Source organism: Hordeum vulgare, chromosome 3H, assembly GCF_904849725.1.
Source record: "Hordeum vulgare subsp. vulgare chromosome 3H, MorexV3_pseudomolecules_assembly, whole genome shotgun sequence".
Classification (NCBI taxonomy): Eukaryota; Viridiplantae; Streptophyta; class Magnoliopsida; order Poales; family Poaceae; genus Hordeum; species Hordeum vulgare.
In genome coordinates this window covers 615,915,540-615,931,653 of record NC_058520.1, presented here as the reverse complement: position 1 = coordinate 615,931,653, position 16,114 = coordinate 615,915,540, and the positions used below count along the sequence as shown (strand labels likewise).

Below are 16,114 nucleotides of genomic sequence, written 5' to 3'. Positions count from 1 at the left end.
GTTGGTGGCTCAAACCGGGACTAAAGGACTAACACGTGGCTTGCCGTAGTGGTGGCGACCGTTGGTATACCTCTTTAGTCTCGGTTGGTGGCTCAACCCGGGACTAAAGGCCTAACACGTGGCCTGCCGTAGTGGTGGCAACCGTGTGGTATACCTCTTTAGTCCCGGTTGGTGGCTCAATCCGGGACTAAAGGCCCAAACGGTTTGCATCCCGCGTCGTTTCGGGCGATGAAAAGCACGAACCGAAGCGTACAGTCGCCATTTCTCTGTTCTTCTTCTCTCTCGCGTCGCCCTCTCTGTTCTTCTCCTCTGTTCTTCTCCTCTCTTCTTCCCTTCTCTTCTTCCACCATGCCAACTAGCTTTCGTAAGGTGCTCGCACATGGCACGACGATGCTCGATGTCGTGTACACGAACCTGAGTAACGAGGTGCCGTTTTTTCTTCAACGGTTGAAGGAAAAATGGTTTGACCACGCAGCGGATCATGAGAAGTTTTGGGGCTTGATTTGGAGTACACGGCCGATCAACGCGGTGTTGCCGTCATCCAACTATGCTTCGCACGCCATGTCTTGATCTTCCAATGGGCGAGGTAAGTTTTGAGGCTTTCTTTGATCCAAGATAATGACATTGTAAGTTTATTTGTTTCAATCATAGTTGGTTCCCTTCAAATAGTTGTAGTGAAACAATTTTGATTAGTTGAATGGGAGCACAATCTAATTGGAATAGTGTTCCATAATCTGAAAAATCGTATTAGAATCAACTAGTGTTTAATATGTTCCATTGGAATCATAGTTGGTTCCCTTCAAATAGTTGTAGTGAAACAATTTTGATTAGTTGAAGGGGAGCACAATCTCATTGGAATAGTGTTCCATAATCAGAAAAATCGTATTAGAATCAACTAGTGTTTAATATGTTCCATTGGAATCATAGTTGGTTTGCTTCAAATAGTTGTAGTGAAACAATTTTGATTAGTTGAAGGAAACACAATCTGATTGGAAATACATATAGCGACGCTAACTGACAAACCCAAGGAGACGGAGGAAAACCTTCTAAGGTTTCTAACAGATCAAAATTTCTGTGACCACATACTTTTTCCATACAACTTCAGGTGAGGGTCTTTACTCTGTTGTGTCCATTCACTTATAAGTGTAATTGATAAGTTACTGACACACACACACACATATATATATAGGATCACAGATTCGACGTAAGCAATGAACATTCACACCTCTATTTTTACCCGTCATTCTTTGTTATCATAATTGATATTCATATTCATCTCCTCTTCTTATATAACACACGGCCATGAGGACGAAGGTCCTACCACAGCAACGCGCGATTGCTGTTGCAGAGGAGCTTGCGGGATTTCTGAGGACAGAAGCTATAGAAGACAAAGGACGATTTAGTGTAGCTAAGGGTCATTACTGATGTTCGTCCATGTAATCGAATAGACGGGCTCTAGTCCCGATAATTCAGATCTCCATATAATTGTATATATATGATCGCTTGTAAGATAAGTTAATCTTATATATATATATATATGCATAATTATTTGTATTTAAATTATATGAAAACTAATTCCCGAACACCAAACGAGGCATCACGTTAATCTCCCGAACACCTAAACCCTAAAACCCTAAAACCCAAAAATAATTTCATTCAAAAAAAAACCCAAAAACCAGCAAAATCTGAAAATCTTTAGTCCCGGTTCGCCTGCCCCTGGGACGCTACGAGGCGCCCACGTGGAGCACCTTTAGTCTCGGCGTGTAACAGAGCCGGGACGAAAAGGTTAGACCTTTAGTCCCGCCCCTTAGTCCCGGTTGATGAACCGGGACTAAAGCCCCTTACGGCCCGGGGCTATAGGCCTTATCCCCACTAGTGATATGATGCACTTTGGCTGCATCCCAGTTTCGACGGCCCACATCGAGGAAATTCTGAGTTAGGCAAACTGACCAAGAACGGAAATAAGCAGTGGGCAGTGTACCGACTAAGACACAGCGAGTTCCATTTCAAACTCCTCATCCATCCGCAGCTTGTGTTCTCTGAACCTGACCCCGGTGGTTCATATCAATCCGTACAGTGAAGTAAAGCATCTAATAGGGAGTTTAATTTTCCCCAGTTTGCCATTTTGCCAAATTTGGGTGATGTATAATATGTTGTAATTTTATCAAATGTTAGCAGTTTTTGTAGTGCATAACAACATTTCTACTCCCTCCGTTCATATTTATAAGACGTTTCATAAATTTAATATTGAACAGTTTTGGGCACTGTCTGATATGTTTATAACGTCTGATAAAAGTGAACAAAGGGAGTAGTAATGTTGGTAATGTAAGCACGGTAGAATTTTCTGCTCCAAACCACTGTTCAAGAATTCATCCGATTAATTAGTTAATTGGCCATTAAATCATAATTCATCGGATGATCGAATCTAATAACACCTATTCATCGAGTTAACTTCCCAGGACGATTAAATGATATGTCAGACCGATTAAATGGTCTGTTAGACCGGTTAATATGTTGTCAGGTCGAGTAATCGTTGTTGGCCCGCTAACTCATGCACAGACAAAGCCTGATTATTTGGCCCATAACCCCTCCTAGCCCATCTCGCTCCTAAATATCTAGGGTTTATCCCTTCACACCCCCTCCTCCTCCTCTCATCTCATCACGACATAGATGGTGGCTAGCCAGGTCCTCGTTGGAATGCTACCGCTTCCCCTCCATCCGGGTGTGTCGTCGCTTTATCTTCTTCCTCTAAGCGCTATGACCCGCCACCTCTGGTAACCGACCCATTCAGACGCCCTTCAGAAGCGATGTGACCTTTCCTTTGTTTGTTGTCATTGCGGGGCCGCCATATCTCGGAGTTGTGTCCCAGAAATTAGCAAAAAAGTGTTGTTGACTTGTTGTATACATGTTTGTTCAAGATTTTTATGTCCACGTAGATGATTATTGTTGTATACATGTTTGTCATCTAGCTATTGAGATAAGAAAATAATGCCATTTGCTTCATATTTGCATTGTAAAAAAATCTCCATACAAATTTTTTTTCCATTGAGTTCGAAATTACACCGATTAATGATAGACCGATTCATTCAGTTAATAGACCGAGTTAGCGATTAATCGTTACTCCCAACGCTAGAGAGCAGCTAGCATTTACCGATTTCCTCAACATTGCTCGAAACTGTGTGCTATTATTAATTTGGCCATGAACATGTCTATTTCTGATGCCAAGGGACTTGTACAAGGGACTTTACTGATTTTTTTTTTGGCTATTTACTCCGTCATCCATCCATAGCTTGTGTTTCCTCAATCTGGCCCCCGTGGTTCATACCAATCTGTACACTGAAGTGAAGCATCTAATAAATTTTCGACCAGGGTTGCAGCTGTAGGTAGCTTGATTTGGTCCCTGCTTTGCCAAATTGACATTTTTGGGTGATGTTTACTATGTTGTAATTTTATCAACTGTTAGCAGTTTTTGTATTGCATAACAACATTTCTAGTAATCTTGGTAATCTAAGCATGGTAGAATTTTCTGCTCCAAACTGTGTGCTATTATTGATTTGGCCATGAACATCTCTATTTCTGATGCCAAGCGACTTGTACAAGTAGGTCCATGGCATCCCATATATAATAGTACCAAAACACCAAATACAACAGAAGATCTAGGACCTGGACTCTCTAGCAGCTGGTCAAGTACATTACTGAATCAAGTGCGGATGCCAATGCAAGGGGTCATTAGTTTATTGCGCCATCATATGGCTAATCAAGTATACACCTATTAACTTGATGACTCCCAGCTTCATTAAAGTCCTGTACTAACCATCTCCATGGAACATTGATGAGCGAGCTGCTGGATTTCTTCATCTTGCGACTACGTCTCTCTACTATTGTGTGAGGTGAGTACTTTCTATTTCACCATATTTATGCCCATTTTTCCTGTTATAGCTATCTTGTTTCTTCCATGGCGAGCTTAATTTTACGACAGTTTCTTGCGTCTCATGTTAGCCACAGAGGTCTAGTCTAACTTAGATGTTTAGATTCAAAAATCACAATGGAAACAACAATAAAATCACGGAAGAAATGATAAAACTGAACTTTGTTTGCTTGCTTTTTATATGTAATTGTATTGAGTTATTTTCTTTAGTCTTCAAGAGAACATGGTTAGAACTTAGAGGAGAAGTATTTTGGACAGCAATTCCGCTTCACACCTTGAATGTTGCAGGCAATTGACCCAGATCCAAGATAAATGGATGACAAACATCAAAACTGCATGCATCAAGCGCAAGAACACATAACTCACATAAAAAATCACAAAAACCGCAATCTAGCCATGCCAAATGCTCACCCAACTTCAGAAAAGAAGACACGAGATCCACCTTGATGCTGCCCATACTCACATCTACCACATCGGTTCTTCTTGCTCCCGTACACACTGGCTTCTTTCCCACTGATCCACATCCATTAATTGTCTATATATATGTAGTCATTTCCCCCACTACATTAACCTAATACTGCCGGAGCCCAACTCTGCAGTACTATCTACTATGTGAAAGTTCATTATAGAGTTAAAAAACAGACTCCTTCATTACCGGGCTAAACTCTGCATTACTAGCTGAAAGTTGATCATCTTGTTTTCCATCAAAGTGTCAAAGTAATTGTATTATTGATAGTTAAAACTTGATAATCTTGCGGAAGGCGACTCCTTCATATTCCATGATTGACATTTTAAAGTGCTATAGTAGTGTATCTGTTTTGCAATGGCCACGTAGGCGCTTACTGAGTTAAACAGACTCATTCGACCAAGGTCAAGTAGAGTATATATGGCAGCAAACCCAAAATAGCAGGACAAAAAAAGGAAAAGGAAACCCAAAATAGTTGGTGTAACATGTTACCATTCAGCTAATCAACAGGTCATTATCTGGACCTAGTTTCATTATTCGGAGGGTTGCTGTTCATTAATCGATTGGATTTAGCTAAACCCAACTACTTAGTTGCAAAACTGATCTTTGAGGGATAAGTTTTTATAATGAATCATACATACACTGGGGTTGTGACTATGGGGGCCAGGTCAAAATTAAGGGCCAAAGCTCATTGAAACTGAAAGACAGTCTGAACCAGCAGGTCATTAAGGTTTTCATTCTGGATCTTAATAGCGTGCGGTGGCACTCAAGGTTCCATCTTAATTATGGTGAATCAACTGTTACTTGCCAAAAACTGAGTGCTACAACGGTAATGTAGCTTATTGAGTGGGTACACAAAACTAGGACATTATTCTTGTATTTTTTTGGACCATGACCGCGTTTCACGGAGTCTGGACTGGATCAGATCAAGTCACGGAGTCTGGTCACGGAGTACTATTGACAAAAGATGCTATCAAGTGCAAATCAACTACTCCCTCTGTAAACTAATACCACTAAGATAATGATTTAAAATGTCTTATATTTGTTTACACATAGAGTACTACATAAATAATCTTGTAATTACTAAATGATTGAGTATTTAATCTTTCGGCATTAGTTCAGTGGGCGCCCAAATTTTGTCTCAACTCTGCATACACAAGTGGACAGGCTGGGGCTTTACGTGGATCGATGTACTCCTACTGGCAGCTCCTCGATCCATGTTGGGTGTTCTTTACTAGTATGGAGCAGGTCAGTTTTTTGGTACTCCCTTCGTTACGGTTTAGAAGACACGATTGGAAATTCTCTGCCACCTAGGGGTTATTGATTGGCTCTGAGATAGGTTAAAAAATATCATTCACACTATGCATGCATATAGAAATAGTACAACAGAGTACTAATTAGCTATTAGGAGTAAATACAATGCGTCTTAAACCTTATCTATTATGAAAATACACGTAAATTTAACTGTGCCTTCTAAACCATAACAAAGGTAGTAGATGAAAAGGGCCAAAGCCCTTCTGTTTGAAAACCAAACACATACAGTCTGACCATGCCAAGTTCTTTTATTGGATCAGCTGTGGATCTCGATAGTTGTCAAAGGCGTGCCGTGGCATTAAAGGTGTCATCAAATGGAGAATATCAAATGATTCATATGCACAAATGTCTAGACAAATTAAGCTAGTAAAACCAAACACATTAATTTTGCCCCTGTAATGTGTTTAGGCAAGATTGGAGTGCGAGAGGGAAATGTTCTGGAAATGGCGGGCTTTGCTTACTAATAGCATCAGTTAATATTCTTTTTCTCTAGTTTTTTTAGAGAAGGAGGTTAAACCCTCGGCCTCTGCATCAATCGATGCATGCAGCCATCTTATTAATTATTTCACAAAGGTCTAACAAGAATATACATCAATTCACCCAAAGCCACCACTCACACCTACAAACTCGATAATGTGGAGTGCTCTCACTTCACATATTTAAGACCGGTGTTGTTTCCAATCCATCCACATAACGTATCGGGAACAACAGCCGGTGCAGCACACCATAAATACGATGTTAATTGACTTATGCTTATTAGGGTACCTTCAGTTTGTCGGAGCTTCTTGTGTGACTTTCATGTCCGTTCTTGATGGAGAAATCTAGGCTATTGTCACTAGTAGAAAATAGGGCTTTGGTTCGGGCCTGGCCAGCCCATTAGTCCCGATTCTTCACGAACCGGGACCCATGGGGGGCATTAGTCCCGGTTCATGAGCCCAGGGGGGCGGCCGGGGCCTCGTGGGCATTGGTCCCGGTTCATATGGACCCATTTGTTCTGGTTATAGGCACGAACCGGGACCAATGGGCCGCGCTCCTGGCACACATCCATTGGTACCGGTTCGTGCCTTGAACCGGTTTAGAAGGGGGGTTTTAGCCCCGGTTTATGCCACGAACCGAGACAAATAATTTGCCTATATATACCCATCGCCGCGGCAGAGCACTCTGTTTTTTTCTGGCCGGCGAGGGGAGGGCATTTGGGTGCTCTAGCTTACCTCCTATGCACATGAGGTGTTCGATGAAATGCCCGAGCCACACTAGTTAAGCTTTCTCCTCCCGAAGCTCGACATCGGAGCTCCATTTTTCCCGAGATTTGTCTAGATTTAGCGGTCCGTCACGCCTCGTCCCCATTTTCACCGCCGGGGCACGTCCATATGTACGTCCGAAATGTCGTGTGCAAGCTCCTCCGCAGACAGTGAGGTAAGTCGATTTGGATTTTCGGTTGACATTGGATTTGGGGATTTCTCATCTAGGGTTTCGCGGGATGGGCCGTAATATGCGCCTTTCTGGCTCGTAGGTGGATGGCTGCGGGATTGTGCAGTTCCAATCCGAATTTTCCATTCCTAATCCAAGTTTCTACGGCCTTGAGGAGCGCTCGAATCACCGTTGCCCGGGGCATGGGCTAATTCCTGCTCGTCGTGTTTCTTGGGATGGAGCAAGCACGGGAAGAAGGTTTTTGGGTTGTCCACTCGATGTAATTCCTCAAAACATCATTTGGTACTCTGTTTTCATCGATTTATTGCAAAGTTATGAATTTCACCTAATTATGTGAACTCTGATTTAACAGCTTCCTGATGAGTGTGATTGGGTTGTTTGGATTGACCCCCCTCCCACTGAGCTAGTGGGGCAAGCTTTTGAGGAGCTCCATGGTGGCCTTGAACGTAGTTGGATCAAAGCTAGTAGGATGGAGAAGAAGGTTATGGATCTGAGCAATGAAAACAAGAAAATGCAATTGAAGTTGCAGAAAAGGAATGAGCAGGCACCGCCAAGAATCCGCAGGAGAAAGGCCCATAGATCAGGACCTGGGGTGCGTAGGTGGCGGTGCGGGCAGCGGCCGATGAAGGGGAACAACACACCTCCACAACAACACTTCCAAGAAAGATAGAGGCACCCGCGGGCGTCGCCGTCGCGGCTCCGATGAAGACCGGAGCAAGGATTTCTCCCGGAGCTACGCTGGATATCCACCGCCACCGACCGCTGAGCATGACCTCCACGCACCATCACGACCCCCAGCCAAGGCCACTGCACCGCACGCCCAGCCGACCAGCGCAGCCGCGCCCGGCTGCCGCTCCATACCACCAGAGCCGAGTGACCCGCCAGATCCGGTCATGGAGCCCCGGATGCGCCCTCCGCCGCCGCCGATTGGTGAGATCACACCGGATCCCGCAATCGCCGACGCGGGGCGCCGCCGTCACAGCCCGAGGGCCGACGCGAGGGGCCCCGTCGCCGCCATCCCCGGGGCGCGCGCTGCTTCGCCGGCGTCCCCTCCGGCAGCGGCGAAGCGGGAGGGGGCGGAGAGGGGGTCCGGTGGCGGCGCGGTGCATGTCTCCAGATTGGTGCTTATCACCAAGATGAGCGCTTGACTCTGGAGCCGAGCCTCTGGTGCTGATCCGAAGGAGTTCCTGACGGGGGCGGGCGGCCGGGCAGGAGGCTGCGTGACGGAGCTCTCGCCCAAGGGCGCGGGCGGAGGCGGAGGCGATCCGATCTGAGCTGGGAGGCGGGCGGAGACGGATGCGATCTGATCTGGGAGGCGGGCGGAGGCGATTCTTTGTCTCTAGTTAGCAGTCGACACCATCATCCCTCAATTCTGATTGCAGAGACACCAGCCAAACAATATTGGCTATATTTCTGATCAAAAGGCAACATCTTAATCTTGTAGCTCATCCTGCCCACACCGATCTAAGGACTTGTTTGTTTAAAAGGTCCTAGGATTTTTTTAATCCCAACTAAAAAGTCCCTAGTCCCTACCTGTTTGGCTTCAGTGACTAAACATGGACTAGAGGTTAGTAAATGACATCCTAAAAGACCATGTTACCCTAGTAATGGACTAGAGGTTATTAAATGACATGCCAAAAGTCGGGACACTGTTGGAAAAGTCCCCAACAGACTCTCTCTCAGGGTCTTCTTTCTTTAGTCTCAAATGCCCACTTTTAGTCCTAAAAGTCCCTCATGTTTCGTTTAGATGGGACTAGAAAAGACTTTTTTAGTCCCTACACTAAAAAGTACATGTAAACTAACACCCTCTAAGACAACTAATATTCATTATAGAATAAAAACGAGGACAAAATAGTAGGACAGCTAGACCGCTTTTATTTTATGAAGTTAGGTCGAGTTTTATATTGATTAAAAGCTCCCCATTACATGCCTAATGAAATGATACATGCACAAATTAACTCAAATTGAATTGTGCGTTGACTTCCCACTCCTTAAGTTGTCACCATACGCTCGCATAGAACAATAGTGTGCCTGCTAACTGCTCTCTCCATTGTGCGACTACGTTCGTTCTCTGTGCGGTTGTCTGAACGAGGTGTGTACTTCTACGCCGACGAGATTAATTATGCCTTTGGATGTTTTTTTGTTTCGTTTTGAGTGTAATTCGCTCGTTTCTTCCGTTGCTGGCTAGTTTGTTGTTTAGGAAATATTCTTCCATAGTTAGTTTGATTTTACGGAAATTTCTCGAGGCCCCTTGACTTGAGCCCCACAAACGCCATTGACGGTTTGCCACGACCTCACATCGAACCGCCGCCGCCTCCACGCTCCTCTGCCTGTTCATTAGCGGTGCTCATTAGCGGAGGCCACCTGCTAATCATCCCCTCACGAGCGTCGCCTTCTCTTCTTCCCCATCGCCAATGCAAGCTATTGTTCCTCCTTTCCGCGGTGCAGTCATGATGCTAGGCCCGGATCAGTGGGCATCCTGATTTTGTCTCAACTTTGCACAGAGTGGTCTAGCTTCTCCGTGTTGGCTGTTCTTTACATACGCGTGCATTTACAGGTAATAAAGCTAGTAATTCATTGGTTATTTTCAGTATGTATTATAAGTTTATAACCATAGATATCCCCACCGGAAGAGAATTAAGCATCAGCCAAGTGCGTTACTTACTATTTTATCAAGCTAATTTATTCTCAAATTTCCTATCGAGAGTGGATTTTCAGCACCCTCTATGAACAGTAAAACCGAAACAAATTGAAAAAATCTGAAACTTTGAAGGTTCAAAGATTTTTTTAGAAAAGGTGAAGGTTCAAAGATGATCAAACTTTCTAGGTGCTTGCAAATTTTCATTGGTTGTTTTCACTATGTATTATAAGTTTATAACCATAGATATCCCCACCGGAAGAGAACTAAGCAGCAGCCAAGTGCGTTACTTACTATTTTATCGAGCTAATTTATTCTTAAATTTCCTATCTAGAGTGGATTTTCCGCATCCGGGTGCCTAGGCACTCTCTATGAATAGTAACACCGAAACAAATAGAAAAAAAATCAAAAACATCTGAAACTTTGCAAGATCAAAGATGATCAAACTTTTTAGGTGCTTGCAAATTTCCATGCCAAAAAAACATTTGAGGAGCTATAGATAGGAAAAACATTTTAGTACTTCAAATTTTGAGCACTCTTAGCACTGAAGTCTGAAACTTGTTTGTACACATTTCTCTACATGATATTTTAGCATGAAAACATGTAAGAACCTACAAAGTTTGACCATCTTATATGTTGCAAAGTTTCAGATTTCTTTAAACTTTTTTTATTTTACTGTTCATAGAGGGTGTCTAGGCATCCGGGTGCTGTTACACCTTTCTCATTTCCTATGACTACCCTGTTTTCTGTAGCTACCATTTCGAATAATTTTGCAGAACCTTATTGCAAGTAGGATTAATGTTGGCATGGTTTACAGATTTCTTCTTCAAAACTGGTGGCTAATCATTTACGTATCATTGTATTTGTTCCCATTTTTCTCCTGCTGCAGTTATATCAGAATATAGATGGCAGATAATACATCAACAACTAGTTCATTGGAAGGACGACATGAAGAGCTATGGATGGACCAAGGCCTCCTGGAAGCAGCCACATACGGCGATTCCGCATCAATGAAAGCCATGGCATCGCAGGATCCAGACATGCTTCTTAGAACAACACCAGCTGGGAACACCTGTCTTCACATATCGTCCATCCATGGCCATGAGGCATTTTGCATGGATGTAGTGGCCCTGAAGGAGTCTCTTCTCACTACAGTAAACGTGGATCGAGAGACGCCACTTCTCGCCGCGGTGAAAAGCGGTTTTGTTATCTTGGCTTCCGTTCTACTCCGATTGTACTGTGATCCGCGATTGAGCAAGGCAATCTTGGAAAAAGACATTGAGGGTTGCAATGTACTGCACCATGCCATTCGCAGTGGCCACAGGAAGCTTGCGCTGGAGCTGATAAAAGCACAGCCGGCTCTGTCAACACATGTGAATAGAATGAACGAGTCACCCATGTATATCGCAGCGATGAGGGATTTTACTGATATTTCAGAGGCTTTACTTGAAGTTCGTGATTCTGCTCATATGGGACCATGCGGCCAGAACACTCTGCAGGCCGCCGTGAAAAATGGAAACGCAGGTGAGAATCAGTGTATGCATGTATATCTTTCCCGAGTTTGGGACTGTAGCAATTGTCCATTGCTTCCCTACAACCGCTGTGTGGGTGCATGTGGTTTCGTAGCATGGTCGCTTGCTCAGCTCAATAGTACAACTAGATGTTGAATTATTGTGTACTCCTGGTCTTTTGTTGCTCTATTAGTTTACAACCGGGAAAATAATTGAATGTACGGTATTATCTAGAGCATGGTACATTGATGTTCTAGAACTATTCTGATATACCGTTACTAGTCCTATCGTCATCCCTTTGCTAATTAACCATTGTTCATGTACTGATACTTCTTTTCAGGTTTGGCTAAGAAAATTATGAAAACACGTCCTTGGCTGGCCAAAGAAGCCGATAAGAATGGTTGTACTCCGCTAAGTTCAGCTGTATATCGTGGCCTGGTTGACGTAGCACGAGTATTGCTGGAACATGATTTCTCTTTAGGGTATGAGGTGCCAATGAACGGTAATCCTTTCCTTAGTTACGCTGCATATGAAGGTCACCTCGATGTTGCTCAAGAGCTTCTTAAACATTGTCCTGATACTCCTTACCGATCAACACATGATGCCCGTTGGACATCCCTCCATGTAGCTGTATACGAGGATCAAGTGGAGTTCACAGAATTCCTTTTGAGGACCCCGCAACTTCGGAAACTCATTAACATGCGAGATTCCAACGGGAAAACTGCTCTACATTTGGCAGTAGAGAAGTGCAATCCTAAAATGGTTGTTGCTTTGCTGTCTCACGATGATATAGACACAACTGTGCTTGATAACGAAGGTGTTACACCAGCTTGGGTATTAGCTCACCTCATTGATCATGCCAAGACTTTAAACTGGGTATGTATATCATCAATACAGAACCATCAATGCTGCAACATACACACGTTTTTGTAGTCCACTATTTGGCTCTGGTCTAAGTCTAATACAGTGATGTAGAAAATTTTGTATTGCAAGTTTTTTAATTTATATACTCCATCCGTTCCATAATGTACTACAATTAATGTAGTGCCTATAGATTTAAAAAAAGTCAAACCTTGAATAAGTTTTTTTTAGAGATAACTATTTATATCTACAATACCAAATATGTAATGTATGAAAGTTCATTTTATAATGATTCTAATAATATAACTTTGGTGCTCTAGATGTAAATGTTTTTCTCCAAAAATTTGGTCAGAGTTTGTGATGCTTGACTTTTCAAAAAATCTACATGCACTACATTATGGAATAGAGGGAGTAACTTCACTATCTCCAACATCATCGACCACTTTGCTTATCAGTTTAAATAAATGCTCAAATTTAATTTTTGTTCACTTTTTCTCAATACTATAGATAAATGTAATAGAATTGCTAAGCTCTGTTATTGCGATCTGATCTCCTTCCGCGCCTTCTTTGAATATATGCAGAATGAAGTGAGCATGCTTATGGTGAGAGCTGATCCCCGAGATGCCAACACTCTTTATAATCTTCACACGCATACCAAACACAAAGCGGCCTTGGAATCAAGGAAGGAGGCGAAATCACTAACTCAAACATACACAACTAACACTTCGCTAGTCGCCATCCTCATCACTACAGTCACGTTTGCCGCTGCCTTCACCCTGCCTGGAGGATACAGCAATGATGCCAGAAGCGAGGGAGTTCCCATCATGTCTCGGAAGTTTGCATTTCAGGCATTCTTGATTTCTGACGTCTTAGCAATGTGCTCCTCGTTTGCTGTCGCCTTCATATGCATCATAGCAAGGTGGGGGGATTATGAGTTCTTGATTTATTACATATCCGCCACTAAGAAGCTCATGTGGTTTGCATACGTGGCAACAACTACGGCTTTTTCAACTGGTTTGTACACGGTGCTGGCTCCACATCTCCATTGGTTGGCTATTGCAATTTGTCTTTTGGTAGCTTTGTTGCCCATTCTCACGAAACTGCTGGGCGAATGGCCGGTCTGGAAGCTCAGATTACGGTTGGGTAAAGCTTTCAACTCACACCTCCTTGACATGGTGTGACCTCAACAATTCACCTTATGGTTATGCTTTTGATAATACTGTGCAATTTATATGTAATGAACATTGTTTAGCCGGCTACTCCTTTTGTTAACTAATTGGGACAAGACATTACTACGGTTGTTCTATTTGTTCCAAACTCGGGAGAAACTATTATACTCTTCTTCTTGTATTCCCACTCAAATATCAGGCATTGGTTCCATCTCTCAAGAGATGATTCATGGCATCTGCAACGACAATTGCCTTTTTTTTTGCCATAGGCATCGTTCGTTGCAGCATCACATTAATCCATCAGCAGGGACAACAAAACGATATTTCTCACTAACATTTCTTTTAAAAGGGCAAGGATTAGCCATTGGGAAACCAAGGATGACTCGTAGGTCAGAGAAACGACCCAACAAACTGACCGACAAACAACACTGAAGAACCGACCACCTAACTGGCAGAGAATCCAACACGACAGGAGCGGAAGAGGACACACTACGAACACGGTAAACTGAGCTGGTATGAGGTAGACGGCAACCTCAAGCACTGTCCACCACCTTCTTCTTCCTTACTTGCCACCTTCTTTTAGTGAGCTGGTATGAGTGCTTAACCCTACAGCGCCCTTGCTGGGCTGGTGAGAGACGACACATCCGGATGCTAAAGTCGGCCTCAGACGAGTAATGTTTACAACTCTTGATTTTGGCTGTTAGCTGTGTGTCTGCTGGGATTTTTGCGTTTTCCTTTGTGGACATGTGATTACCTTGTAGTACAATCTTCCCACTTATGTAACGCAAAGGGGCAAAAGCGGTGGCCTTGACCATGTCCCTAGAGGAGTATACTGCCCCACAGCTGCTTCCCTGAGATGGATGGAGCCGTGCTGAGAGCATCTCCAACAGGCGCGCTTCGCGCCGCGCCTAAAAAACGAGTTTGCCGCACGCTGGTCAACTGGTTTTGCGCGTCGCGCAGCGCTGGCTCCGGCAGTAGCTATAAAATGCAGCGCGCGTGCTCACAAAAATGCAGCGCGCGCGCCGCTGTAGCAGCGCCCAAAATGCAATAACATGCGAAATTTAACACAAACAAGTAGATGGTCATCGTTGAGACTACAAAGTTTTGTGACAATGCAAATAAGCTATCTATATGATGATGCATTGAAAAAAAAAACAAAAAAATTAAAGTTGGAATTTTTTTCACCTTGGGGGCATTTCATCAAACATGTGGTGCGCGTCCTCCGCCGCCGGCTCAAAGAGTGAGCTCGCCGGCGCTTCGGTAGACGCCGCGCCCGGCCGGCGCACTGCAACCTTCTTCTTCGGCTTCGAGCTGCCGGAGCCGTCCGTGGTCTTCTTCTTCGCGGATGTTTTACCTTTCTTCCGCTCCAACGGTGCGACGGCGGCACGGGACGGCGCCGGCGCGACGCCACCCGCCGGCGTGGTCGTCCGCGGCGGCAAGAAGAGGCTGCGCACGAGGCCGACGGTCGGCGGAGCTCCGGCGGCGGCGCCGGCGGCGGCGCCAACGGCGGCGGCGCTAGGGTTTTCGGCGGAGGAGGCGGTGGCGGCGGCGGCGGCTGCGGCGGCGGCGGCGGGGGGTCGTGGCTGTACAACGGGGTCAGCGGGGCGCCGGTGTGCGCGTCCATGGTGGCCGGGGCGCTGGCGCAGGCGCGCGCGGGAGAAAGGAGGAAGAAAGGGAGAATTCGCGCGCGCGCTCGAGTCTGCCGCGCGCCGAAGTGAGCGCCCGAAATACGCAGCGCGGGATGTGGCTAGGACCAGCGCGTCCAAATCGTTTTAGCGCGCGCGCGATTTTAACGCGCGTGCTGGAGCTGTCCGCTGCGTTGCGCGCGCGCTATATTAGCCTTTTTTACCGTGCAGCGCTAGTATAGCGCGGCTATTGAAGATGCTCTAGGAACATACACAAATCGGCGGCGCCTCACCTCGTCTTCTCTGGCAGCCACTTCGGCGAGCCACTTATCTATCTTGTTGCTTTCTTTATTGTACGGAACGTGTCCTTAAGCTAGATTCTTGCACCTGTGCATGTACACAACCAACCAACATCTCTCTCTACTCACTCTGTCTTTCTGTCGCAGGATGATAAATATTATGTAAATAACATCCTAGTTAGTGACGGTGTATACACGCCTTCTAATTAAGAAATGACGATGGAGAAAAAAAGGACGAAGCTTTTTACTTGTAGGGCTACGGCTTTATCCAGGAGTTCCCTGCATCCCTTCATGTGATTCCTTAACTATTTCAACTAGGGTAGTGTAAAATCTGCAAGAGAAAGCCTCTGAATTATACCTTTGGCAGCAATTAGCAAGTGGATAAGCCCATTGCTTGCATAATATCAATTGCTGAAACGACAACGTTATTTTTTTTAAACAAGGCAAAAGACTTGCCATTTTATTAATTAAGAAAAAGGTTTAGACATAAGCCAGCCCGCGGAAAAAATAAAGGAAAGACTATTCTCGCGACATAAGGGAATTAAGGTGACTAGCTCCGGCCAGCGCCCAAAGTTTGGCCTCCTCTTTGATTTTGGCAACGATGACGGTGGTCGGGGTGGCCGTGTTGTGGAAGACTTGCGTTTTGCTCCTTCCATATTTCCCACGAGACAAGCATCATAACGGAGACAGTCGCCTTCTGGATGTGTCCTCCAGAGTTGATCGTTTTAAGCCACCAATCCTGGATGGAGGTCTCGTGATCAAAAGTTTTAAATTGCCGGCTAGGAAAAAGAATAACAAGTTTTACAACTAAAATCTTGTTACAGGAATATCTTTGAAAAAAGGCGTTTGTGGCAGGAAAATAGAAAAAGGAA

General features: G+C 44.6%; 1 protein-coding gene across 1 annotated transcript; it reads left to right on the top strand.

Annotated features, from left to right (window-relative positions):
* The first annotated feature begins 9,171 nt into the window (after positions 1–9,171).
* On the top strand, positions 9,172–13,511 carry LOC123441180 (ankyrin repeat-containing protein NPR4-like). The gene is made up of 4 exons (XM_045117683.1): positions 9,172–9,231; positions 10,667–11,301; positions 11,629–12,164; positions 12,731–13,511. Exons 2-4 carry the CDS (start codon positions 10,683–10,685, stop codon positions 13,328–13,330), a joined length of 1,755 nt encoding a protein of 584 aa, XP_044973618.1. The 5' UTR covers positions 9,172–9,231; positions 10,667–10,682; the 3' UTR covers positions 13,331–13,511.
* Positions 13,512–16,114: the final 2,603 nt, after the last annotated feature.

Coding starts and splice junctions, on each gene's coding strand:
- LOC123441180 (XM_045117683.1), top strand. CDS start 10,683: ATGGCAGATAATACATCAACAACTAGTTCATTGGAAGGACGACATGAA. Junction 11,302..11,628: donor CGTGAAAAATGGAAACGCAG/GTGAGAATCAGT, acceptor ACTTCTTTTCAG/GTTTGGCTAAGAAAATTATG. Junction 12,165..12,730: donor ATGCCAAGACTTTAAACTGG/GTATGTATATCA, acceptor GAATATATGCAG/AATGAAGTGAGCATGCTTAT.